Source organism: Anser anser (genome assembly GCF_964211835.1).
Source record: "Anser anser genome assembly, chromosome: 19".
NCBI lineage: Eukaryota > Metazoa > Chordata > Aves > Anseriformes > Anatidae > Anser > Anser anser.
This window is the reverse complement of record NC_139740.1, coordinates 4686235-4713671: the sequence shown is the minus strand read 5'-3', so window position 1 is coordinate 4713671 and position 27437 is coordinate 4686235. Positions and strand designations below refer to the sequence as shown.

General features: G+C 49.7%; 1 protein-coding gene across 6 annotated transcripts in view; it reads left to right on the top strand.

Annotated features, from left to right (window-relative positions):
- STX8 (syntaxin 8) overlaps positions 1-27437 on the top strand; it is a 98841-nt gene that overhangs the window by 57623 nt on the left and 13781 nt on the right. For all 6 annotated transcript variants that reach the window (XR_014573907.1, XR_014573908.1, XR_014573909.1 and 3 more), the window contains one exon: positions 3829-3930. Coding sequence is in view for 3 of the 6 variants with exons in the window: in XM_083804893.1 (XP_083661019.1) it covers positions 3829-3930 (102 nt within the window). In the remaining 3 variants the exon portion in view is untranslated. The remainder of the gene's footprint in view (positions 1-3828; positions 3931-27437) is intronic.

Sequence of the window (27437 nt, the reverse complement as noted above, 5' to 3'; positions counted from 1 at the left end):
TTTTCCATTTCAATAAAACTTTGAAAAGAAAGATTCAAAACACATGTGCCTGCCTCTCGGAATAGTCTTGTGTTGATTTGGATCAATCAGGGGTTTCTCGATCCTTTAGAACTTGACTTTCGGCTTTAATGGTGCTTGAACTTGCTGTGACCAGAGAAGCAATGCAGTGAGCAGATGGCAAAGAAATAAATTCATCTGCATCTTCATTTGTGGCTGTGATGCGGTGACAATTCAGATCCAATTACGTGACTTTTGTATTTGTTTTTATGGGCAAAGCTATATTTCAAGTTTAATGCAAAATATTAAAAAAAAATCTTTGGCTTTTTTTTTTTTTTTTTTTTAATTGTTAGTAGAATAAACTTCTCCTACCTTTGCTCACACTTTGTCCAGCAGCACTGGAGCAGGGCTGCTGGTCCCCATTTCCCCCACCTCGCCCAGCCTGGGTCCATGTTCCAGCCTGGCTGCCCTGCCTTGCTACAAAGCATGCGTCGCCTACAATCAAAACCCTCTGTCGTGGCTTTTTAGCCGAAAAAGGCCAAAATTACAGCATGCGACCTACTCTGTTTTTGTTTGTTTGTTTGTTGTTTTTTTATCAGCTGCTTTCCTGGCAGTTTTCTTGCCGTGCGTGGCTTCACTTGGTGCTGTGCCATGGGGTTTGTCTTTGTCTTTGGGGTCCTGTGCTGCTGAAGGAGGACCTGGACTCCGTTCGTGCGAATGGTTTACGTGTGGTTGGGAGGGCAGTGCTGCAGAACCGTCCTTTGTAAGGTCGTTTGGGCATTCAGCCTGCTTTCCTGTGCCCTCGCAAAGGCAAGCCCCCTCTCTGCCTTTTTTGCTTTTCTGTCCATTTTTTAAAGTTCTTTAGCAACCAGGTAGGTGGGAGGCAATAGAAGAATTTTCATCCCAAAGGTAATTGCAAGCTTGAACTGCACAGGGGGCTGTAGGGGGGTCGTGCCAGAGGAGGCGATGCTCAGGAGCCTGCTGGTAGCTGCGCAGGCTTTTCAGCACCTGTCCGACACTGCCGGCTGCAGAGCTTTCTCCGGCAGCAGCTCTGCCTGCCTGAGAAATTCGTTACCACCTTTCAACTCCTGCCTTAGGCAGTGTGCTTTTTCCTCCGCTTTATGGCGGGGAGAAATTCTTTAATTCACGTGGTGGCTGCAGACAGCCCCTGCTGCTGGGGAGGGTGTGGGTACCGAGGAGTGCCCCCACCGGCTGCCCCCTGCATCAGAAACGTGTCGTGCTGGATGGGGCACGGCTTGGGCAGGGGGCTGGAGGGAGAGGCTCCGGGCACGGTCCCCGTTGTAGTGCCTCGGGCGCTGGAATGATGGCAGAAAATATTCCTGCCTACATTTGTTCTCATTTAGCTACAGCTTGTTCACCAGGATGTTTTTCAAGGAGGGTCTGGTCAGTGTTGGCAAAGGAAAGTCTCTTATTTCCCAAGCGTGCTTATCGCTTTGTCCTTGACAACGATGGGAACTTTCGGCACTTTTTTTTTTCATTTAGAGGCAAACAGGAGAGATCCTGCCTTTGCAGGCGGCACTGTGCTGGTTTTCCTGCGTGCTGAATCACACAGGACAGATAAAGTTTCCCCAAAGTGTTGTTGTCCTTGCAGATGTCGGACTTGGGAAGGTTGGGTGGGAGGTGGAGGAGAATTAATATCTGAGCTATGAACTGAATGAGTCTCGCGCTTCAAATAAAATACCTCCAGTCACGGGGAAACGCGTTTTTGTGCAGGGTGAACAACGAAATCTCGACTGGTAAGAACAGCTTCGCAAATCTGGAGAGTTTGCATCTGGAACAGAGCAGTGCTGGTGTGGTGAGGTTGCTTCATCACAGCGGTGGCTTAGATCTGTAGGATAAAGCTGAGGCTGCACGCAGCAGTGGTTGATGTTTGCCCTCTGGCCTCCTTCGTGTGAATACTTCGAATGCTAGCTTAGGCTGAGGGGCATGAATCAGTAGCTCATATTTGGGAACGATGTGTATTTTCAAAGTCTTAGATGGTGCTATCATTTTCTGCAGCGACTCACTGGAGATGGTGCAGTGCTTGTGCAGCAGACTGGAAAAACGTGCGCTAGAAGGATGATGCTCTTAACTCTCCACGAGGGTAAAACCTCCTTGCTGCGTGTGCCTGTGAAACTTGCCTCTGCCTTCAGAACTTTGATTTTTTTGTTTTGTTACCCCTTGTACGATCAAATCTCCGTGTCTTTTCTCTGTATCTTGAGCAATACTTGTTACTTGGTAAGACTGGAGGGTGCACCATGCATAACTAAAACCATTTGCTGCATGAAGATGAATCGCAGAGGAAGCGGCTCCCTTTCAAGCACTGGTGTAAAACTGATGGCGGGCACAGGTGTGCAGCTGCGAGCACACCTCGAGGAGCTGCCAGAGCTAATGCCCAACATCAGCACTACGTTGTATTTGCCTCCCTTGCAGACACAAGGTCTGCTCTGAGTGTTGCTGGCAGTTTTGGAAGTGCAAAGGATGTCCCCGTTAGTGCCATTGCCTTGCTCCTAGCAGAGAGACTTGGAAAATCTGGTTTGAAGGAATACAATCGAAACAATAAAGGCTATCAATAAACACCCTGTCCTGCTGCTGGGACTTGTTGTCTTTACCTCTCGGCCAGCCTGTATACAGGGTTATGATGCTTGAAAATGATCAGAAAATTAGTATACCTTGCTATTTGAATGTTAGGCACACTAACGTTTTCTTTTGCTTACAGTCAGTTAAACGTGGAGGTTTCAGCAGTGCTGCAGCAGTGATGCAGTGCTGGGGGCTGCTTGTGTACAACCGAGCTGAGAGCTCGGCACCCGCCAGCTGGCAGGGCTCTTGTCCCAGGCCTGATCTGAAAAGACAGACGAGATTTATTAAGACAGTGATCAATAGCGGGGAAAGTGCTAGGAGTGTAACCAGAGGAAGACATTTTGCAATAGCATTCGGTTTTTGGCTGCTGTCCTCCTCCTGATTTATCATGCACAGAAAAATCATTCCTACCTGCAGAGTAGAAAGCAACTCAAACGTAGCGTATTCCTGCACCATCTGCATATTTCAACAAAATTTAAGCGTAACAGTCGGCAAGAAGGAAATTTGGTGCCCAAATGTGGCTTTCAATGTTAAGTGTTACAAAACCCCAACCCAACGACCAGTCTTGGTTTAAGCCTTTTACCTGGTCTGATTTCCGTGACAAAAATTGCTAGTTGCATGAGGCTGAGGGTGGGTTGGCTTGAAGTTTCCTTTTCTCCTCTATTAAAAATGGATGTAGGGGAAATTTTGCTCACTTTCCTTTTCCCTAAGGATCATCTGGGCTGCAAGCAGAGCTGCCATTTGTACATCACAGTAATTGAAACAATGTGAGGCTTTCACCGTATCCTCCCATATCACTCGATCGGGTCCGTACCGAGTACTCTCAAAAGCATTTACGAAGATAGTGATTCTGAATTTGTTTTAATGACTGCATAACAGCCAAGTGAACTCTGAGTGTTGAGATGCTCTCTTCCAGGGACTGAAATTTCGCATTTCCTATAGTATGTGCATTAATTCTTACTTGGGCTATTGTTTTGCGGCTTCCGTCGCACTACGCTCGGTGGCTCCCTGGGCTGATGCTGCAGTCTGGGGCTGTTCCTTTTCTCCTTAGAGCAGAGCAGTGCACTGAATCCCAAGTCAGAGTCTCTTGGACCTTACAGCGCTTTCCTCAGCGCTGTGGAGCACTGGTGTGTCTCGCTGGAAGACAGCGGGGTGCAGCTGGTTTCCATTTTGGAGCCTCCAGCAGCAGCGTGCTTGCTGAGCAGCGATGCTGAGGGCTCGGAGATTAATGCCGTGTTTCTCTTTCCCCAGAGATCATCGACGACCTCACTAACCTGGTGGAAAACACAGACGACAAGCTTCGCAATCAAACGCGGCACGTGAAGATGGTGGACAAAAAGTCAACTTCCTGTGGTAGGAAATGAGTCCAAATCCTGCGCTGTTATTAAATGCCTAGAAACTCGCTGAGTGCTCCGAGGCTGTGTGCACTGTGCCTCCCCCCAGCAAAGATTGCTGCTAAAGAGGCAAAACCCACCTCTCCGACCCCAAATGTACTTCAGCGATGTTGCAGGCTTAACTTCCTGCGCTTGCCGTGTTAACCTCCTTAAGCCAATGAATGTCCTTAAGCCATTTGACTCCAGTATTGCACAATACCCTGATTGGAAATTGCAGAGCTGTATGAAATTAATGTGGTACATGTTAATTAGGTTTAAAAAACTTGCTAGCTACCAGCTCTCAAGAAACGGTCACAATGGGGAGTGGTGCCGCAGGGGCATTTCTGGCGGTGTCCTGCAGGAATGCGTTCCCGACCGAGTGGTTTTCAGAGCCTGCCAGACATGAAATCCTCGCTGGTGACGCTGAGCTAGCGAAGCTGCGCTAGGCTGCTTTTCCTTTAGCCAAGGCAAGGCTGTACCTCTCGCGCCAGGTTTTGTGTAGGGGATGCGGAGCTGGGGGTTTGGTGCGGGGAGGATGCTGCGGGCGGTGGCAGGAGATTTATGTTTGTCTCGGGGGGATGAGTGGTGCTGAGGAGTGGCCGTGGGAGGATGTCAGTGCGAGATGGTGTTAGTGAGACAGTTCTGGAAATACCACGTCCCCCTCCGGTGTCCGTGGTTCGTTTCTGGCAAACAAGAGGGCTCATTACTAGAGTAATTTATGCTCTGTAGAAGTTTGACTCGTAGTCAGAAGTGAGAGAATTTTGGCTTACGCAGTGCAGTAAAGAGGAGGACGAGAGCTTCCCGATTCTGGGTGAAGCAAAGCGGGCTGGTGGGAGCTTGTAGTCCCTGGCAGGGCGATCTCGGGGCTGGCAGCGAAAGCCCCCAGCAGTGGGCTGTTTGTCAAGCACTGGGAGATATTTGAGGGATTAATTTGGTTCCTCATAAGTGGTAATTTTTTGAAAGTCTGATGCAAATTGATGAAAATCTGTGGCCTTTTCTTATAGCGGACTTGTCAGAGGCATTTGTCTCTGATTTCTCATACACCAACTACAGGCAGAATTAACGATGTGGCTGCAGCGTTCGTGACTGATGATTTTAGGTCTTTAACGCTGACACAAGCTCGATTTAATTTACAAATAATCGCACTCGAATTGTGTCGAGTACCCCTGTGCAGCCCCTCAAATTCTGTGGCTTTGCTTTCCACACAAGCACCGGGTGCGAGAAGCGAAATGCCCGTGCGGGGCCGGCACTGAAACCGATGGCGGACAAGAGGTTGTCTGCGGGGAACAGCTTCTCGCCTGTTAGGTATTTCTTCCCCTTTCTAGCTTCTTAATGCAAATGCAGAACCCAGACAATGCTGCTAGATAATGAGCCTGTCTCTTTAACTCTAAAGCCGAGCTGGCAGTGCTGGGGAATTTGAGAGGAGGAGGAGGATGGGAGAGGCGAAGGCTGGGAGGATCCCAGGCTGGATGCCTTGGGGATGACCTCTCTCACCCTTTCCACATTGAAAAACATTTTTCTTTAAGGGGTGGTGAGAAGCGCTGCCTCTTCGTGCCTTATTCCGTCTGCTCCAATAGGTCTTCCTGTGTTTGCATAACAATTTGGGTATATGTAAACACTGTATTGCCTCAGATAGCTATTTTACTCTGCCTAATCATGAGTTTTAGAACAATAATGCTGGAAGAGACAGGCTTTAATGGCATTCTTCCCATCCCTTTTCCACCCTTACTCCTGGCACTGAAAATCGCTGGTATATGAAGACCAGAAAACCCTCCTGTATGTACGGTTATTCCCTGAACAAAGCCAAGCAGCAGGAAAACTGGCACCTGCTAGGTGACTTCTCCAAGGGCTTTTTTCCCCCGCTCTAACATTTCGTTTAAATTGATCACACCTTCGATAACTGGGGGTGTGAAGCAGCGTAGGGTGCTCCGTGTCCCCCCGTGTCCCCCTCCTGTCCCCGTCCCTCGCGGTCGTGGCGGTGCCCACCTGGACGCGGTGCCTGCGCCGCTGCCCGAGCTGAAGCCCCGACGAACGCCTCGGTGCTCGCCTGACGGTGGATGTGCTGCAGCATCTGGACGCGGGTACCAGCAGAGCCCTCTGGCACGAATAGTGGAATAATCACCCTTTTACGAGCAAGAATGTAACACATTAATGGGTGGGTCTTTGTTAGCAGCCAGTATAATAACAAAATCAAAGTATTGCTGATGAAATCCAACTTTAATCAATGTTTCAACGTCTTGCTCTCATGCAAACAGCGTGTCAGGCTCTGGGGGCCCTTTGCAGTGACGGCGTGACTTCCAGCGGGCCCTGGCTGCCTCTGCCCGGCGCGGGGAGGAGACCCGGGAACAACCTGGTGCTGCCCCGGGCCCTATGCACTTCTGGTGGAAGTTTTCAGGTTGTTTCGGGTGTGTTCTTGCATTCGCAGCTTATTTTCGGCGACATTTCTCTTGCTGCCTCTGAGCTGTTGACAATCCCCCCCCCCCGAATCCGCCAGTTGGAGCACATCTCCCTTGGTGGCCCCGGCAGCCCCGCGCTGATGGCAGTGCGAGCTCCCATGGATTGCAGCGGAAGAATGGTCAGGGCATGGATTCAGCCGGCTGCATTTATGAAATTATTGCTGAAAATCATCAGCCATCTGCGAGCAAACGCTTGCACGCTGCCTGGCATTCTTTGGTTTCTTCTCAGCGTCTGCTGGGCACCGCGGAGCGTTGTTAGGACATATATGTTTATTCGATCTCAGAAACTCGCATTTAGCTTTCACCAGAATGTGCGCACAAACCATTAATCAAACGTTAGGCTGCCTTTAACAAATTTGCTACAGGAATGCCTGTGTGTGCAACCCAGCCGTTGCAGTTTCACCACGGGCCCTTGGGTTTGTGTCTGACTGTCCCCGCACTCTCCCAGTTTGCATACCTTTAGGGTTTTTTTGTGCAGAACAGTGCTCGTTAATCATTTCTCACCAACATTTTTATTAGAAACTAACTCTCAGAATGTACTCTTCAGAACCGAATTTAAAAATAAACAAATACAAGTATAATAACAAACAAATGAAAGTGTAATTAAAGTTAAGATGCTGGCGGAAAAACAAATTTGCCTCAAACAAGCCCTTGATCCGAAACAACCTGATTATATGGCAGTTGCCACCTTGCCTTAATGATGCAACACTCCTGAATGCTTCAGTAATTTGTTTTTCCTGGGTAGAGATAGCCTCACTGTGATCTCACCCGTTCTACTTCCTAGGATGAAAAAAAAAATGTCTGGAGGAAAATGACTGCCCTAAAGCGTGCTGTCGTCTGCTTCCTGCAGCCCGTGGCTTGGGTTGCACAGCACGGATCCCGTCTGGTTTTTGAGCCTCCCTGGCCTGGGTGGCTCCTACGCTGGCATCCTTGGCACGGGTGCTGCAGGTTTGGTGCCCAGGTGGACGTGGGGCTCAGAGCCGGCCGGCTCCAGCCTTTCCCCTTTGCTCATGGTCCTCAGACTCCAGCGGTTAAGCACGACGCAAGCATTGGTAGTGCTTGCGGGGTCTGCACCACTCTGCCAGTCTTCCTCCCTGCCGGTGGGCTGCAGGGGGCCTAATCAGGGAGAGAGAAGAAGGCTTAAACCAAAAGGTTTTAAGCTAAAAAAGGAGAGATTAAATTAGATACTAGGAAGAAATTCTTTACTGTGAGGGCGGTGAGGCACTGAACAGGCTGCCTCAGGAGCTGTGGGTGCCCCGTCCCTGGCAGTGCCCAAGGCCAGGCTGGATGGGGCTGGGGGCAGCCGGGGCTGGGGGCAGGGGGCCCTGCCCATGGGCTTTAAGGTCCCTTCCAACCCAAAGCACCCTCTGATTTGATGAAGGTCTGTATTTGTCTAGAGCTGCGCCTCGGCTTACCTGGCTGGTGCTTTGGGGTAGCTTTCCCCCATCCCGTCGATCTGGGCTATTTTTGGTACTTCAAGACTTGCAGGTAGGCAGCTCCCTGCGGAGAGGATGGCTGGAAGAGGCTCTGCTTGTGATTACAGCACCCTGTGCCCTGAGCGTTTGCCTCTGAACGAGGCAGGGAGATGTCGGTAGCAGGGGACGCAGCTGGGAGCGCGAGCAGCAGAAGCAGCACGCGGAGCCTGGCGCAGCCGAACTCCTGTGCGTGGAGCCATCGCCGCCTTTGGATGTGGCTCGGACTTGTTCCGTTAGGTGGGACGGTGTCACTCGAGTATGTGCCGAGGGCCCAGAAACGTCCCTCGGGTGCTGCCAGCCCGCGCCAGGCGTCGGGGCGGGGGCCCGGTGTGCTCCGGCTCCAGGCCCTACCCTTGGCCGCGGGCTGCTGGCGGCCGGCCGCAGCCTGGGGCAGGGCTGCTCCCCTGGGCAGGCGGCGCGGGGCACTGGGGCTTTGTCGTGGGGAAGGCTGGAAACAAGCAAAAAGAAGCGAGAACTCTTGTTTCTGGCAGCGTGAGGGGAGCAGAGCACGCCTTTGCAGCTGCTGCTGCGTATCCCTTTAATGTTTTAGACAAATGGGGAAAATGAGAAGCAGCCACTGAGGGTGTCCTGCTGGGCCCTCACCAGCGTCCTGTCCTGCAAAATAATACACAGTCGCGAAGTGGCGGCTGAGCAGTTGGTTTCGGTCTTTCGTTTTCTCCTATTCCACAAGATGGCATTGCAATCTAATCGCCTCCTCAGACCCAGGTAGGTGCTCTGACCTCCCCGTCGCCTTCCGACCCAGGCTCTTGAGGATGCTGAAAGCAGGACTGAGACGGCCGCGAGGGCAGTCACAGCAGGTAGGGGCGGTTTGTATCTCGGCAAATCACCAAAATACCCGGGTGAAACGAGTCGGAGTTTTCAGAAGGTCTCGTTTGTTTTAAAACAGGGTAGCTTGGATTATACAAGATTTCCTCTAGAAAAATAATGATTCATGCAGGCTGGGGCCGTTCCCTGCCAGATTCTGTTCGCTCTGTTCTAAGTTAGAGTTATTTGTGCCATGGACTTAATTTGCTTTATAAATTATGGATGGCAGTTACTCGCGTTTGTTCCTCTGACGTGCGTTGTGTGTTTAGATGAGCAAGTCCCCATCCTTTTTTTTTTTTCTTTTCTTAGTGGAGTGGAGAAGTCGGTGTAGTGTGACATTAAATCAACCTTTCCTGCAATCTGATTCTGGGAGCAGTTACGCCGATATTCCTCCCGGCGCTGCTCCGGCGGCTGCACCGGTTCTGAGTCACCTGCCCGGGCTTGCGCCGGACGCCTTCTTGCCTTGGCAAGCTGGGTTTTTTTCCTGGTTTATTATTTTTCCCCCTTTCTTCAGTTTCTTCCTTCTTCAGTTTCTTCCATATTAAGCAATTGTGTGTTGAAAAGTTTGTCCTGTTACCACTGAGAGAAAACACGGAGGCGAAAGCGCTGCGGAAGAAAGAAGCTGTTGCTTGGACCGGGCTCTGGCCGCGGTGCCCAAGCGCACCGGGTGCCCGTCCTCCCGGGCTGCTGCCTGCGTGCCTGAGCCGTTTCCTTCCCCTCTCGCACCCGATTTTGCTCGGCGTGAGCACGCAGCCCAGCAGAAAGCCGGGGAAGGGCGAGCAGCCCGCTCTCGGGAGGAGCCGGGGGCTTTGCAGCCGCGTGGTGCGTGTGCCGCCGTGCTCTTCCCTTCGCCTTGCCCCACTGACTTCTGAACCCGGCGGCTAATTGAGGCTGGAATTAGCAGGAGAGAGAGGTCACAAAGATAAGAAGTTCCTACAAGTTCACTTGGCCATCTATCCTCATTAGCGGAGAGACCCAATTAAGGGTCCCATTGAGGGGGAGAACGCAGGGTGAGCTCGAGTCTCATTAGACACCAGGGAAACCTCAAAGCAGCTTAGCTTGGGGACATAGCAGGAAATGGGGCTCATTAATTATGTTAATAGAGCAGCTTTTTAACGGGTCCAGCGGTTTCAGTACTTTGCTAATCAAAGCCTTCTGTTTGTTATCTTACCATCTTGTTTTCCCAAAATACTAACCGCTTTTCCCCACTTCGGTAGCCCCGAGCCCCTGAGCAGCAGGTGAGGAGCGCGTGTGACACTGGCGGTGTGAGCGCGGCAGATCGCACGGGGCTTTCTGGTTCAGGAAGTACGCTGGGAAAAAAGGTCAGTCGTCGTGCCGAGACGCTGCCTTTGCTGGTGGCAGTGTGCCCAGCACCCTGGCCTCGCTCCCTTGGGTGCTGCTTCTGCCCCCCGGCTTCTTCCTGGCCTCTCCGTGCCATTTCCTCATATGTTTTGTGTTATTAACTTCAGCATTTGGCTTAAAATCGCTCATGTTGAGATGTTGCAGTGGATTCAGGCAGTCAAAGATGCTGGACCTAATCATTCATACACAGCTTTAGAAAGAAAAACGTGCCTTGGAGCTGCTTTGCGTGCTGCTTTCCAGGTGAGGAGCCCAGCAATCGCTGGTGGTGTAACGCTGCTCATTGAGCAGTAAAGGACGGGAGGAGCCTTCTGGGTCAGGGAATCGCTTCAAGATAAATTTCCGAGAACAAGCTTGTTGTTTCCCCCCCATTACTCCCATTGGAAGGTTGTAATGGTCATAAACTTATCTCCATCCTAAACTTGTCAAGGATACTTCATTTTGTCCTTGTGCAACCCTTGTTCTGGTGTCCTGAATGGTTCTTTCCCTTTTTTATTTTACACCCCCAAATGTGTGTCTAGGAGATCACTGTTCCCTCCCAGCTTTTGTTTTGTGGCACTGAACAAGCATCGTTACATTTTAATCTACTAAAATAATCCCTCTGATCTGACAAGCCCCCTTTTTTTTTTTTGCACTTCTTTCTACTTAAACTCTTGTTTCCTTTTTTTTACAAAAGTCTTGGCTGCTGTCGTCTCGGTGCGCTCTCACGGTGCCGTGCCCTGCGGCACTTGTACTTCCCCAGCTGCTGGAGGCATTTTGCAGCTGCAGCACGTTGGTGCCCCGATCAGTTTGTTGTAAGGTGTTTGCCTGGGCCTTTCTCATTCTTGGGAATTTTCTACCTGAGTTCATTTTCTTTCCAACCCATAGCAAAAACTATTGCTTGTCCCACGTTTGTGGCTTCCCTTTTTGTCCTATTAATTTCAACCTTCTCCATTAGTCTTCAAAGTTACCTATTTTTTCTGTACGCTGTCCCAGCTTGCCTCTGTGCTGATGGTACTTTCCAACTTTGTGTCATCAGCAGATTTCATTAGCACACTTACTTTTTGTGCCAAGGTCATTAATAAAAAATATTTAATAAGATCAGTCTCCTGACCGTTCCTTGAGGAGCTCCACCGCTGACCTCCATCCGTTCTGATCACTCTTTCAACACGGCTTCGCCTTTCACCAGTTTCCTGGCCTTACAGTTCTGCTAATCCCCATCTTTTTCATTTAATAATTTCCCACATGGCACTGCATTATATGCTTTGCTGAAGTCTGCATGGATGGGATCTATCGCACTTTCTTTGTCTAGGAAATTCATTATCTTACCGGGCTAACCTGATTAGCTCTGTTTGATCTGATTTCCCTTCAGAAAATTCCCATTGTTTTCTGCCCTGTTTACCATTTAGTTTCTTGCTCTAATTAGTCTTTCTTCAGCTTGCTCTGGAGCCTTCATCCTGCTGAGGTTAATGGGAAAGGTTTGTAGCTGCTCACTCCACTTTTTCCCTGCTGTGGTACGCAAATGCAGATGCTGCTCTGCTGCTGGACAGGCAGCCGCAGTTCGATGTCACGGCAGGAACCAGCACCTTTCTCTGCTGCTCCAGTTTTGGGATATGTGTCCCAGGTACGTTTTTGAAATGCTGGGTTTAAATGGAACGACCCAGAGCTCTGTGGGCATCAGTCCTCCTGGCTTCATCAGCCTGCTTGTTTTGTGTAATGACGGTTTGCCCTGTGATGCTGAGACCCTGTAGAACTGTCGCAGCCTTTTCTGTCCTCCCACCGCGCACTGGATTCACAAATCAAGCAGCAGTCACTTGCTCCAGGCGTGCCTGGGTCTCTGCACAGCCGTGGTCTCCTCCCTCGTGCCTGTTTCTGGCCGTGGTGGTTCCCAGAGCATCTTCCTGAGCAGTGGCCGCAGACAGAGCGCAAGAAATGCTCCCCTGAGGCTGCACGGCAAGTACGGGGCAAGTAAGGGATGGGGGCAATCACAAACTGGTCAGTGGGAGATGAGGTAGAGGAAAATGACTTTACTTTGATATACTGAAAAGGGGGTTGCACTTCGTATGGCAGCGTCGTGTTGATGCTCGGACCCGTATGAGGCTGAAAATAATCAGCGGTTTTGTTTCTGAGCCCCGTACTTAAAGACACCGTAAATGATGGTAGAGGGAGCTGGAGAGTGGCATTTCTGGGACTCGGTCGCGATACCTAAGTCAGGCGTAGGTTCAAGGCTGAAGCTATGGAGTGGCAACCACTTGGAATGCCCCCCTCGCCGAGAGGAAGCACCTAATGTGCCAGAGAGGGAGAGGAGGGGGGCACGGGGAGGACAGCAAAAGGCAGTAGACGTTTTCTTAATTACATTTGCATATGCAGCTGTTCAAACAGACTGAACTTCATCAATGCTCGTTCATACCTATCAGGAGATCAGAGCAGCTGCTGTCAGCCCGTGTAGCAATATTGTACCAGGCTGGTGGTAAAATAAGCCCCTGGGCAGCCTGCTCGCCCAAGCTGTCCATCACTCCAAAAGGCCAAGCAATTAGTTGTATTTGAATATTGAAAAAAAAAAATGGAATTGTGTGAAATATCCAAGGGTGACTGCTTACAGCTTGGTTTCCAAGGATACATGTTGCAGAATTAAATCATAAATTTATATTTCTGAAAATGGTGCTGAAATGTGTTAATTTGTACATTACCAAAGAGGCTAAAACTCACCTCCTTCTGCCTTTTCTTTCCTAACATGCTCAGTGACAAAATAATTGCTCTGCCCAATCTGGAGTTGAAATATAACCGTGTTCTGGCCTGGGGTTTTCGTGCCACGTTAAACTGAACCAGGGGGGAAATATCTGGGTTAACTGTTCATATGAATTCTTCCAGCTTTGAAATTCTCCCTTAATCTTTGGCTCCGAAATACCCAGCGGACAGGAAAGTCATGAAGCGCCCTGTGTTCTTGTCGAGCGAGCCATCCCTCGCCTCCTTTGGCCTTTTTATTGCCGGTTGCTGTAAGCCCACCCCAGCCGGGGACGCTGTCCCGAGCGGGCCGAGCACAATGCGGCTGCACACGAAGTGCCCGGGCAGGGAGAGGGTCCAGCATCTGGAATCCGGTTTTACAGCCCCCGGGCACTGGAGGGACAGGATTGTGGGACACAACAATACTCGGAGGATGTGGTCAATGGAGAAATGAGTTTGCTAGGGACCAAGTGGTTGTGTGTCTCTTCAGGGCTTTCCGAGATGCATAGAGGATGTTGATCCCACCAGAAATTGGGTATATAAATCAACAGGGGCTGTGATCTCAAATCTTTGTTTTGCAAAAGTACGGGCGGCAGCAGAATTGCTGCAGCCTCGCTAACGGCGGCTTGAGGAGAATTGTCTTTGGGAAAATGGGAATAGCCCTTCAGAGGGGGGATCGTCTCGGTGGGGATGTCCGCTTTGTGGGGATGTTACTTTAAAGAAAAGAAAAAAAAAGTAGTATTAAGTAGTAAAAGAAAAAAAAGTAGTATTAAGGTGAAACCCAAATACGTTCATGCAGTGTTCATCTTGAAGCATTCAAATGGCAGAAGTTAAGCTTCCAGCAATAGTGTTCATTAAACCATGGTGTGCATCTGGGGCTGGTGGTTTACCTTGGGAAGGCACAGGGGGGCCTTGCGTTCCGCTGTGTGGCCGAGCTGCATCTGCGAGAGCGGTCGTCACGAGAGAGCGTTTCCTCCAGCGCTGCGCTCGGTGCCGCTGCGAGCAGCTGAGCTCTGTGGTGCTGGGACTGCGGGACAGGGCTGCCAAGAGCCCCACCGAGGATTTCGGTGGCATCAGCGTGAGACAGGCTTCAGCAAAGGGGTTTTATGGATGGGCACCGCCACAGCACGGGGTGCTGCTGCTGGCATCATAGGGACAGGGCTGGGACAGGGCTGGGACAGGGACAGGGCTCCGGGAGCTGTGATGTCACAGTATAGCAGGGGGCTACATGGGACCGTCCCCTTCGGTACCAGCCTCCCAGCGGGGTTAGGTGCAGTCTGAAGGGACGCCAGAGCTCCTGCTAGGGCTCAAGGGGAGCTGTTTGACTGATCCAAACTGGCAGGCGACTGTGCAGCTGCAGAAAGAGGCGATTTCACGTCTGGTAAGGGTGAGCTGGTTGGACTTGCTGACACCAGCTGCTCTAGGGGTGCGTGCTGCCTCTGGGAGACGCTTTGCCACATTCCCTGTAGTGGGACATGCAATCGCAGCCTAATTCGCTTCCCCAAACTCACAAGCCTATGAAGCATGCTTCTAAGGCACGAGCTTAATACACTAGCCTCAGTTTAACACCGCACTCAAATGTAGCTTTTGCAGATTGCAGACCGTGACTTGAGCTCGCTCTGACGAGGCTGGAAGGTGAGGTTGCAGCTCCAGTGAACGTAGCCTTTAGGGCAGCTTCAGTGTGGGTGCACAGAGCCCAGTGTGGGCTAGCTGTCTGTTTGCCCTGGGCTTCAGGTGGGTTTTGCATCCTTAGCTGAGCACCGTGCTGCTTAAACTGTTACGAAGCGTTGGATGCAGCACGTTGATGCTGCTGTAACTGTGCTGGAGCTAGGGTTTTCACCCGTTCCCAAACCTCCGCGGTGACACCAGTGCAGGGGCCGGTTTGGTGTCGCTCCTCGGGGCACAGACAGCTCGTTTCTCTGCAGAGCTGCACATCGGCGGCAGGCGCAGCGCCCTGGGCACAGACCTGCAGTTAGCCAGGCGGGACTCAGTGCGCTGCTCACCAGCCCGGCTGCACCCGGAGCAGCTTCTTGCTTTGGGGGCAGAAGGAGGGAAGGGATTTGTGGGGCACAGGATGGCTGGCCTGTGCTTTGCCTTTGCTGTGGAATCCCGGCGAGTGCTGCGACTTGCAGATCAGTTGCAGGTGTGAGGCTGTGCGCCTCGTGGGATTTTAATGCATTACGGTCATCTTGCGCTGCATCCCCACTTGGGTCGTAACGCGCAGTAGCTGCTGTGTTATAGTTATCTATGTAAAGAAAAGTACCAAATCATGGCCTTTTTGGCAAGGAAAACGGTGCCACCAGCTCTGATTCAGTGGAAACTTCATTTTCCGAGCCATGCTTTCTGAAAGTGCCTGCTTATTACATTTATCTCCGAGACGTGTTGGGAAATGTAAAACTGGCCTTCGATTTACTGCAGTAGCCTTTTGCAGGACGTGCTTGTAAAACGGCCTTACTTGTCATCCCCTGGCAATTAACTGCCTAATAATTAAACTGCATTTATCACTCGGGTCCCTGGAGATGAGCTAGGGAAGGAGCGGAGCGAGGTGTCCCACATCAGCGCCCTTTGCGTTCTTCTTCACAGCCCTTCGTGGAAGGCTGCTCTGTAAACATTTTCCCCTTGATGCTTTCTTTTGTAAGGAGCCTGAAAGAATATGCTTATTTTAAACTTCTTTCTGCTTCCATAGATGGACAGTTTTATATGATGCAGACAGTGCCTGCTGTGATTTTTATGGCCTATAGTTTTCCGAGCAAATGGTTTTGCTCACAAGTTGGCTAGGCTAAAATGACCTTCTCTTGTTCATTAACTGTCTGTTTAAAAATACGCATGCGGTGTTAGTTATAGAGCATTGATTGGGGTTATTTTAGGTGGTGCAGGGAGGTCTGTTCCTTTCCTTCCCTCCTCATTATCAAGCAGAAGCGACTGCTTAGGGCCTGGTTTATTTACCTAATAAACTGCCTCTTGTATCGTCTAGGAAATGCTTACATTTTTCAGCCAAGAAATCCTAGTAACAGGCAAACAGAGGTCTAGCAGTCAGGTCTGGAGAAACAACAAAATGAAGGTCAGCTAATATCGCTGTTATTCTCTTTCCCGGTGGCCATGACAGCAGGGGTGGTTTATTTGAAGATCCCAGACTCGGAGTCATTGCTCGCATTGTTGGTCCCCCGAGCACGGGAGGCTGTGCCAACAGTTCAGGATATTAATGTATTCTGCAGATCAGTGAATGAAGAATTCCTCTGCACTCCTTTCTTTAAAAAAAAAAAAAAAATCCTCTTCTCTCCCCTTCCCCCTTCTCCATGCACTTTGTTTGCAGTGGCTTTGTCTGCTGGATGTTGCTGGGCATTTCTAATGAGACAGCAAGGAATCGCAGCGGCTCTGGTGCGGCGGGGAGGTGGCATCCTCACCGCCTGCACCCCGAAAGGTGGAGTCTTTACACGCTGCTCCGGTGCACGGCGATTCATGTGCTGGCGGGGTTTGGGAATGCATATATACACGGGGAGAAAAAAGCTCCTTTTTGACACATGAAGCTCCCCAGTTTGCTTCTTGCAAGGAGAAAGTGCTGCCCAGCACCCCCCGCGCAGGCCGCGATGCCTCGGTGCTTCTTTAGTATTCATCCCAGCTTCGTTAGCGCGGCCATCTCCCAGCCCACCCCGAGCAGCTGCTAAAGGGGCCAAAATTAAAGCAATTCCTGCTCCCGGTGACTTACTGCCAGGGAATAATCGGGTTCTGTTTGCAGGGAACATATCGCAACCCAGCCCCGAAGGTGGAAAAAGGCTGGGGGAGCGGGGCTTTGGTGGGACGTATTTGTGGAGACTTTCACAGGATTTACAGAAAGGCGGTGCAGTGGAAATAAAAGCTGGGCTCATGAAGAGACAATTATCTAGTAATAATGCAATGGATCAGGGAAAGGCAGCCGAGCTGGGTTTTTTATATATATATTCCCGTTCCATAGCAGGAATTGTACTTAGATATTTTTAATATATTCTTTGATCCCTCATGGAAATGTTAATGAGACGAAAACTGCTAAAGAGCTCTCCAGACACTGCCCTGCTTTGGAGAAGGGTGGACTGAAACGCAGACCCTCTGGAGGGCTTCTGACACACAAGAAGTCCCTTTGTTCCCGCCTCTGTGAGCCAGAGACATGTCTAACATTGCAGGGAGGATGAGAGGAGGCTGAAGAGGCCGGGCTGAAGGCACGGCATTCTGTACTTACAAGAGAAAAATTGTCAACCGGCTATTAGGGCCTTGATTTGACGGGCACTGCGCTGGGGGCGTTTGAAGTCCAGACTGAAGGTACTCCGGAGATGTAAGTGGGGATGCTTTTAGGCTGTCTTTCACTCAGACTTAATTAAGAAACTGGCAGGCTTTGTCTCTCGGAGGCCCGTTACGTGTGAAGCTGCGGCCCCCCATGAATAGGGCCCGGCCGGGCCGGTGCGTGCGTGCGCGCCGCTTTGTGCCGTGTTGCCAAACTGGAGCCAGCGGCAAGCGCGGGCTGGGCGCTGCCGGAGGCCGCCCCTTGTTCGTGCCGTGCGTCCCCGCGGCCGGACGGAGCCGTTGTGCCAGCAGGCCCTAGAAAGGCCGGGCTAACCGGCCTGCCCGCGCCGGTGGATGGAAAACTGGGCTAGGAAGGGTTCTGTGAGGTGGCCTCAGCCTTAACGGAGGGCCAGAGGTGAAGCCAAAAAGGGCAAACGCCGCTTCTCAAATAGCCGGTGCCTGGGTTTGTATTTACGCAGGGAGGAGTATTGGCTTTGAAATTTCCTGGGCTGTGCCTGGCTGATGAGCTGCTAGAGGAAAGGCTGGAGAGGCAGGTAACTGCAATGGCCTTCAAAATCGCCCCAAAGTATCCGACCTCGCCGAAGTGGTGGGCTTGTTTTAAAGTCTGTGGTGCTGAGACCAGGCCTGGTGTTTCCATCAGCATCCTGCTTGCCCGGAGTGGTTGCAAATAAACTCCACAGCCCTTCGGTATTATTTGCTGTTTTTCCTACCTCTTGGTGGCAATGGGCAGCACTGGTGTGGTTTCCTTTTGGCTGGCAGAGAGATTTCAGTGCAGGCACGGAGAGGAGCTGTGAGCAGGCTGGACTCAGACTGGGGCCTCCAGACCTTCCGAGTCCAACCACTGAGGTTCAAATGTGAGGAGCAAAATAAGCTTACTTGGGGCAGAAATTGCAGAATGAAAATTAAGGGTTTTTTATCGTCTTTGCGCTTCTGTGGGGCTTGGCAAGTGTTTAGTGAGGCGTTTCTTCCTCTCCAGCTCGAGGTGTGCCTCCAGGCCTCGGGGCTAACTGGGGCTAGAGGCTCCCTAGCCAGCAGCTCACAAAGATGTGACGTGGTCTTTGGTCCCAGCCTGGGGGCCGAGTGCTTCCCTGCAGCACAGCAGCTGAAGGTGGCCTTGGGGATGCAGCTGGAGGAGCCTCGTGTCTCCGGATCCGAGCCGAAACACTTCATCTTCATCGTGGTGCTCTGTGGCTTTGGTGGAAGACTGCACGTTAATCCAGGAGAAGCCTTGGTACCAAGTCAGGATGGGAGAGGGAGGAAACAAGCAGGCTGCCTGGAGATGTAGAGCCCAGACAGTAGTTGTGATGGATGTTGAGCCTAAGGAACGTTTTACACGCGCTGGAGAGCACCCAGCGCAGGCTGTCAGGGCTTGGCAGGCGCTGGGGGTGAGGACTTGCCAGCTGTAATTTGGGGGTGGTTTATTAGGCAGAGTAGAATGGGGATAATGTTCACGTATCAGTAACTGTTATAAACTTGTTTTAATTCCTCCGCTGAGCAATTCTAGAGTTGTGGCTAGAATTCAGAAGCGATGTAGATAATGTGAAATGGTTCCCTGCGTGGAGGTGATAACTGCTCCCTCTTGCCCCCCTCACCTGTGCTCCAGCGCAGGCAGGCGGGAGGGAGTTTGCGGTTATGCTGGGACGTGTGGCGCTTCGTCACTTGCTTCTGGTAGCCCATGAGAAAAGCCCCCTGCATGAGGATTTTATGCAACACAATGCCATAGCACGAGGGTTCGATTTTTTAGCGTAATCCCTTTATATGCATGTTTGCATAATTCTCCCAAATCAGCAAGAACTACCCGGCTCAAGGAATCTGGAAAGTATAAACTCTCCAGAACCGAAGAGATTCCTGGCTGTACTGCTTCTCCCTGAGCTCGGTGATTGTGTTAGCGCTGTAAGACTTCCAGCTCCTGCAGGGCTGGTTTTTTTTACTACTGCAGTGTTTATAATGTCTTTGGGGATCCCAGCAGACAGCGCTTTGTATTTAGCTCTAGAGCGTTAGCAAGGCGACAGTACTGCTAAAAAGTTTTGGAAAAGCACCTTTTTAGAGCCAAAGTGACTCATTCCTGCTAAAGGAACAGCAACAGTTATTCTGGCATTTAAATAAAATGCAAAAATATTAATTTCCCACCTCGATACTGAGTTAAAGACTCAACAGTGAGGGGAAAAAAGCCCTGTGTTCAGGCCTTCCACAGAAACACTAGTAGTGCCAAATGATTCATAGCGAATAATTCAGGGCATGCTTTTAGGGGGAGCACGGCATTGTAAACAGAAACATTTCAAATTTCTCAAGATGAGAGTATTTGAGTGCTTCTTGTGAATTCTGCATTTTTGGGTGATCTTTGTGTTTTCAGAACGACTTTATCGGGGGGGGGGAGTGTTTTGACAAGACACTGCAGTAGCGTGGGAGCTGGATAAATGTTTAATTAAAGTTGATCTCCGGTCGCTGCCAGAGCGCGAGGTTCGGGTGTGCGCTGGGGCGGGGACGTGGATTTTCAGACTTGGCGGCTGCCTGCGTGCCCAGCCCCAGCTTCCCACGTCCCCGTGACCGCGGGCTCCTGCACGAGACCTCCCTTCAGGCTCTTGCCCAACACGTGCAGGACTTCGCGCCCACTTCTCCCCTTTCGCATCGGGGTGTTGGAGCGCACGTGTCTTCCCTCCAACCTGCGCGCTTCTGCTTGCAGATACGAGGTGAATCGCTCTTTTTTTGGGTTTGACTCCTAATGACTAAATGTCAGCTGCTCCAGAGACCAACATCCTGCTCCGGCAGTGGAATCCCTCCTGCTCTGCCTCTCCTGCCCGTTTTTGGCACAACAGGGTAATGTTTTGCAGGGGGAACGGAGGGAGACCTGCCTCACGTTACACACTACTGCCTGTGGTTTAGGATATTCCCCCAATAGCAGGTAGATTTGAGCTTAGAAAAGCCCCACGCAGTAATTGAACCCATCTTCTCTGATGCCTGGATGAATTCCTTTAGCATCTGAAACATTGTGCAAGAGGGACATGGTGGTTACTTCTCTGTCCCTCCCCTGTTGCATTTTACAAACCTCATTCTATTTTTCTTTCTTGCCCTGGAACTATTTGATGAATTTGACCTCGATTTGTAAATAGTTTTGGTGTGACTGGAAATGTTTTTTTCAGTGAATTTATTAAATGCTGAAAGCATTTCGCCTTACTTTATTGAGAAGTCTATTTACTCTTCTGTACATCTCCATCATGCAGCATTATTCTTGGTTGCAGTTATTGTTTCATGGGCCACACACTTTGTTCTTTAATCTCTCTTAATTTCTGCACCTCTTTCCCAGCGTTACTATTTCTGCTCTACTGTTTACTTTGGTAATAACAGCATTATTAATATTTCCGCTCTGCACATGGCTATTTTGCCATGTCCTCTGTTCCCCTTCCTAACAGAATGAGAACAGAATTTGTTTGTTTACCATCACCTGTGGTACCTCAAAGTGCTCTTCACTTGGGTAGCTGGATGCAGTTGTGTAGATGGATGCAGAACAAGTTGTTCCCCTGTGTTTGCATTTAGGCATTCGTAGCATATTTGTGCATGCATATTAGCGGTCAGCGGTCTACGAGAGAAACTTCCTCGCAAAGGAATATCTTGGGTTTAGATCAGCCAGCCTCGCCCACTGATGAAAAGCTGTTCCTGTGCTGGGATGCTCCCACCGAGACTTCTGTGCGCCTGGATTTGCTCCAGCCTGGACCGTGTCCTCTGAGCTGCTGTTGCAGGAGGAGAGTCGTGCTGTTGGTCCTTCAAGTTTGCTTGAAATAAATGGGGAGATGGGGAATTGGGAGTCTTGCAGGAAAGGCGATTGCTTTGGTTTGTGCTGTATGAGCCTCGATGAGAAAAGGAAAGTTGGATTCTGGTGACTGGTGACTGCTTGGAACACAGGTTTTCCAGCTGGGAAGTCAGGTTGGCTTGCTTCCTTTTGAAGGATGCATTCTTTATTTTTGATTACCAGAGGAACCAAGTGCTAGAGATCATCTCCTAAGGAAGGAAGAGTCTAGCAGAACATGATTTTCCTTTGCTAATCTGTGAGTGAGAAGGTCAAGGAGTGCTGACAGCATTTTGGTGGTCATCTTTTGTCCTGATAATTAAGGCAAAAGAAGAATGCTTTGTTATCAGAGAGTTTGGAACCGGGGAGCATCTAGATGTGAAATGGCCTTATAAACTGAGCGTGTCTGCAGGTTGCAGCTTGGCTGATGTGGCAGCACCCAGAAAGGAGGCATTCGGCTGTTTATGACAGAGGCACATGTCCGTAGGTGGGCACTCAGGTATTTTTATGGGTTATGACTGAACAAGTTTTACAACGTACAAGCTCCAGTCGTCTGCTTCCTTGCTTAATTTGGCAAGGTTTGTAGGAGGACCGAGCGTGAGGTAAGGGGTAGTTTTGGCTCAGTTCTGCTCAGTGGCAGGTTTTAGCGGTGGTCTAGCTCACCTGAGACACCAAGTTGGCTCCGTCATTCTGAGATAGTGGGGAGGACCCCCTTCTCCTTTTAAAGCGTTCATTCAGCATTAGTTGAGAAAGAAATGGGGTGTCAGGAAGGCAGGAAATGTGTTATTTCTAGGCAGGCTTCCCATCTTTGTGGGCTCACGTGGCCGGCTGTGCTTTCCCTGTAGGGTTTGTGCTCTTCTGGCAAGGTTCTTGGAAGGTGAGAGCTAAAAAAAACCTTGCGGCCACGAGGGATGAAGGGAGGAACTGGGAGTAATGGTGTCATGGTCACTGCAGGGAATCGCTCTCCTTTGCTGCCAGGCTCCATGCTGCAGGAGCCGACCTGTCTCAGTAGCTCCTTAATGTACCCACGCTCTCTGGAGCAGGGTGATGCTGCTATCCCCACCGTGGCTCGGCTGGGTCCAGCCACGGCTCCCCGGTGCCTGCCGGGAGCACCGGCACTGCCAGCCTGCTCGGACCAGCTCGGTGCTGCACCTTACTGAGGTGCCGGAGGAGCCGGAGCTAAGCCGCAGGATTTGGGGACGCGATGCAGAGTTTGCCGTGCTTTGGTCAGATGAGCTGGGAATTGCTTCGCAGCAGGGTGATGCCTCTGTTCTTCCCAGGGGGTGGTGAATGCTGCGTTACCAGCTGGCCTTTACCCACAGATGCGTGGCCGTGGCTGATGCTCTCGAGAGCTTCCCTGCTTCGCAGAGGCCACTCGTGGGCTCCCCACCGTGCCGAGATGACTTGAGCTGCCCACTGCAGCGATGGAGTAGGTCTCGTCTGGTGGTTTGGCAAACCCAGTGTTCTTTGAGGTGGTTCCCAGGTGCCACAGCACTGCTGTTAGATCCGTGTGCTTCCCTTGCTTTACAGCCACTGCACCTCTCGCAGCTTTCTGAGGTGAGCCCTCTTCATCAGGTTGATCATCTACTTCCCTGTGTTGTTTTTTCCCGTTTATATCTGCCTTCTCTGAGATAGCAGGGCATGAAATAGTCTCTTATGGTGGAGTTTCCTTGGATCAAACTAGACTGCAGTTCAGCAGTCCTGAACTGCCTAACTTCTTGCATAAGAGACTTTCTCTGAGAGCTATTTTTAAAGACATGCCTTTGGTAAAAATACCCCAGGTGGGAGGGAGAACTCGCTGCAAACTCTCACCTTCTCGAGCTTGATGGGGTTACGCCCTTTGCTTTATATAGATCAAGAAAATAGGGAATTCGTAATTCTTTAGATAATGGAGGGTTGCTGAATAATACTGTATAGAAGTCTTTTAAAAAGAAAATGAAGTGTGTTATAAAGCAAAGTCTGGAACATCTGTGGAGCAGCCTCTCCCTGAACCTGCCACTACCAGCAGTGCTTGTCGCAAAAAGCCATCAGTGGGGGAAAAAATGCTGGATGCCCCTTTATCCAGTACTGTGGGCACCGAACTTCCCTAACTTTAGGCCAAGTACTCTCGGTGAAGTACAGAGGTCACAGGCATCACCCATCCACCCTGGGGGCAAATGGACACTAATTGGGGAACTTGTAACCTTAACTCATTCCTGCAGCTTCCTGTGTATCGCACGGGCTGTTTCCCATTGCTCTTAGAGCAGCTGGCTTTCTTGCCGCAAAGCTTTTTTTTTTTTTTCCTCTTTTGGATTGAAAAAGCTGCTCTGTTGGGCTGGATTTATTAAACGCACATGACAGATAACTGCTGCTCTCTGTCTTATTTGCAAACACCCCTCTGAAGTCCCTGGGTTCTGTTGCTGGCAGTACTGCGCGCACACACACCCACGGAGCAAGAGCATTACTTTTTTAGCATTTATGTTGATGGTGGTACTGGTAGCATCATTGCTTCCAAAATGCTGGCCCATCTCTGAGAGGAAAAAAAAGGAAAAAAAATGAAGTCAGTGCTAAATTGCTAAATGCTGCTGTGAGATATTTTTATGTAAAATTTTAAACATGATGTTCTTTTTGGGTAGCTAAATGAAAGTTCATTGGAAAAGGAATATTTCATGCTGCCAAGAAGGTTCTTGATTGCGGTTTATCCTGAAACTGGTAATGAATGTGCGCTATCAGGGCCTGGGGATTTGGCGTATGAATTTCCCAGGGTATAATCATCTCATAAGGCTGCTGAGTGTGACTCCTTCCCCAGTAATCTACTTAACTCAGTAATTTACCCCTCCTTTTGCCTTGCAAGGAGAATGAATCTCACAGGTTGTTTGCATGACAAGTAGCTCGGGATTGTCTGAGACTTTGAAGAAGATGCTGGGAGTTAATTGTAGCAGCTTGAGTTAATGGTTTCCCATGTTCACTGGCAAGCTGAGCGAGGAAGGGAGCTGAAAAATGGATTTTATGGGGAGTACTATAGCTGCGCCATGTGTTTTGATAGCTAAAATGCTAAAAAAATGTTTTGCCTTGCAAAGGATGTTCTTCCCCACCAAAAGTAATCTCGGGGGAAAATTATGTTTGATAGTTCTAGGATTATTGGATTTGCAGATAGAATCTGCTGTGCTAATGTCAGCTACTGACTTATGACCAAGGCAGCTAAATGGGAGATGTTTCTTGGCAGTTGATCATTCTTAAAATCTCCTCTCAAAGTCCTTAAAACCCCAGTGAACAACATAAATAAATAAATAAATATGATTGCTAGCAAGCAAACTGATTGCTGCATCCAAGCCTTCATTTGAAAAGAAAGAAACTAAGGATATTCCATCATAAATTTTATTAGGGTCACTTTACACCAAAACTTTATCGTGCTAAAAAATGAAACGATAAGCAGCCCTTCATTTCTGTTTTTAATTTGCCTCCTCCTAAAGCCATACATGGTGAGTAAAATTCCTGGTTCAAGATAGGCTCCACGGCATGTGCTCAGCTTTTGCGAGCTCACAGCGAGAACGGAGAAGAGAGAAAGAGAGAATGTGATGGGAACGAAGGGATAGGAAGCTCTGGATAAACTGTACAGGCTTTATTTAAATTACCGTCGTGTTCTGTGCCTTGCTCGAGATCAAATGCTGCCAAGCATCTTACCGCAGCCCCAGTGGTTTGCACCTAATACGCATTACATTAACCATCTGCAGACAGCCTTATTTCTAGTACAGCACGGTGTGTGCAGTCCGAAACTTTCTGAGTGATTGAGGCAGGGTTTGATGAAATCTTAAAAATAATAATTAAAAAAAAAAATCTCTTATTTTAGGAGTACCCATGCGTGGCTGTACCAGACGGCCCTACACAGGAGTCAAGGTGTAGGTTTTCTCTTCAGCTGGGAGGTGAGGCCATCAGACAACCTTACACCTCCACGGGCGCAGGAGCGTGCACACTGCTGCTGACACAGAGCAGCAAGTGCTTTTTGTGTCAGCATCGGTTTCCTCAAGCCACGCTCTGTCCTCAAACCCTGGGCTGCGGCAAAGCTCAGGGTAGATGTCGATGTTCACCCCTCACTTAGCACTGAGCTAGCTTGAGTTTCCCAACTCTGGCTGAAAAGAAGAAAGAAACCCGTGGTGCAGTCTGAGGTGTGCCTTTATAAAAATGCATTGGAAGGCCTGTTTGTTTTCTGATTCGGATAGATATAGCCAGCTTAAAAGCGTAATTTTTGAAGGATTGTACCACTTGGTTTAAGTTAAAGTTTTGCAGAAAGGAGAGTCCTCGGAGCAGCGCAGAGCGCGGGGCCTTCAGACCAGCGATCGTCCTGGCGACCCGTGCAGAGCCGTGGGCCTCGCTTCCTCAGCCTGCAGCTCTGCGAGCTCACGCTTCCCTCTGCCCTGCAGAGGCAGCTGTGGGGCCTTCCAGGCCCACCTCCTCTACCTGGCGCCAGCAGCCGGGGACGGCAGACGCTCGCAGCGAGCGGAGCTTCCCCGTGGAGCCGGCGGCCCCGTGGTACCAGCGGGCCGGCCGGGATGGTGGCAGCGCGCGGCCCCTTCTGTGGAGCCCGGCCGGCTGGGCTGGTGGCAGACTGCTGTGCCGGGCCCCCTGTCAGCCCTCCTGGTCTCGAAGCAGCGGCATCGCGAGGCCTGGCTGTGGCTGACCCGTGCCAGAGGACGCCTGGGCCCTGCTAGGCCATGACCCGTGCCAAAGGCCCTTTCGAGGCCTCTTTCTTCTCGCCCTTGCCCGGTTTCGTACCAGGGTGAATGCCGCTGCAGCAGGCAACATGGGATGCTTTGCAGAACGCTGCCTTTATTCTGTCAACCGAGCGACTGCGACTTTCTTAATTGTGGATTCTTTTAGTTAATTAGAAATGTTTGGAAATGCCTCGCACCTCAGCAGGGTTCGGGTCCGCGGGGTGCCAAGTTCTTTGTTCTTCATCCAGCAGGGCACTTAAGCGTGCCTTTAAGAACACTTTACAGGCTCAAATAAGCTCATTGATTTCAGCAGGTTGAAGGACTGAGCCAATACCAAATTTCTTCCAATGATCCTGGCTCAAATAGTAACATCCAGGGAAGTGTTTCTTGAATGTTAATGATACCTTAACTCGCAATATCTGAGGCTTCACAACAATTTCACAGAAATGCAGCAAAAGCTAAAACTGGCATGTTGGGGGTGGGGGAATTTCTTCTTTGGAAAGGAGTAAATGGAAGAAAATTCATGGTTAAAGGTGATTTTTTTTTTTTATTTTTTATATTCCCCTTTTTACCCCCAGTTTTTAGTAGCAGAGGCCAGGTTTCGATGTGGTCATCTTCAGTGAGCTTTTCATAAATTGAGAGGAAAGTGAAACAGTTTGGAAAAGTATAGAATCAGCAAATACTCCAGAGAGAATTTTAGTGGCAACATGATTAATAAGGGACACTCCTGGTAATACTATCAAAACAGTGCTATTGCAAAAGCATATGGAGTGTCCCTCTGTCGGGGCGGCAGCAGGGTTCAGACAAATGATCCCAGTTATTTATGTGCCTCTTTGCAGTGTGGATTTTTTCTCCCCGCTAGAAGTGTGAGGGGAATCAACTCTGTAGATTTAGAGGATTAGTCTTAAGGAAAAAAAAAAAAAAGTTTAGTAAATCAGGCAACTTTTTGCTCTGGAGTATATTTATCCTTGTTGATTGTTTGATAACAGGCGTACGTTCCTCACGCAGACCTATTTTTCTTCATTTTTTCTCTGCGTCAAACCCCACGTGTACCTAGCAATACCTTAAAGAGCTTGAAAAGAGAAACATTCTCCAACAGAAGCAAATGGCGCAAGATACACGAGAATAAAACCGTTGTGCCTTGTGCAGGTTCTCTTCTGGTTTTGCTGCCTGTCTCTGCCATGAGCAAAAACCTCCGCCAGGCTGCCCTGGCACCCGCTGCACCGGGCACGGCTGTGTCAGCCCTGCATTGCTCACATCACCCCGACGGTTTTTTCCCTCTGTCCGTTGTTCTGAGAGCAATTATTTTGTATTTCCTTTGAAGACATTTACTGTGCAGCTGCTGTGGCAGCTTATAGTTGTCATGTGGGAAGGCAAAGGAAGAGAACTGGAGCTAAGAGTTTATAAACTTCTCAAGTTTTAGGAAGGTTCTGAGATGAAATGATATTGTGGTTTTCCCCCTTTTTTCTTTTTTTTTTCTCTTTAATTTTTTTTTTCAAAACATGAGAGAACCTTTTGTCCTGCACTTAGATAGACTGTACAGATTTGGCTCTGCCCACGACAGAAATTAAAATATTAAATTTAAAAAATAGCCGTCCTGACACAGGAGACAATGCAGTCTTCCAAAACCAAAATAGTTTTATATCGTACACTAGCATATAGCAGTCAAGGATCTGTGTGTGTGGGCTTTAAGAGATGCCTTTCCTTCTTTTTTTGGAGAAGGAACTTCTGTTAACATCTAAATGATTTCAAGAATTCAGCAAGGATTGAATTCCCTACTTCATCGGCATGAAACTTTCTCATTGCTACTGAACTATGTTATTTTATCAGCCTTCTGCTCTTCAGACTTCATTTACCAAAAACTTTTAGAAGTGATTATGCAAGTCAAATCTAATTTCTTATCACAGTCCTGTATTTAT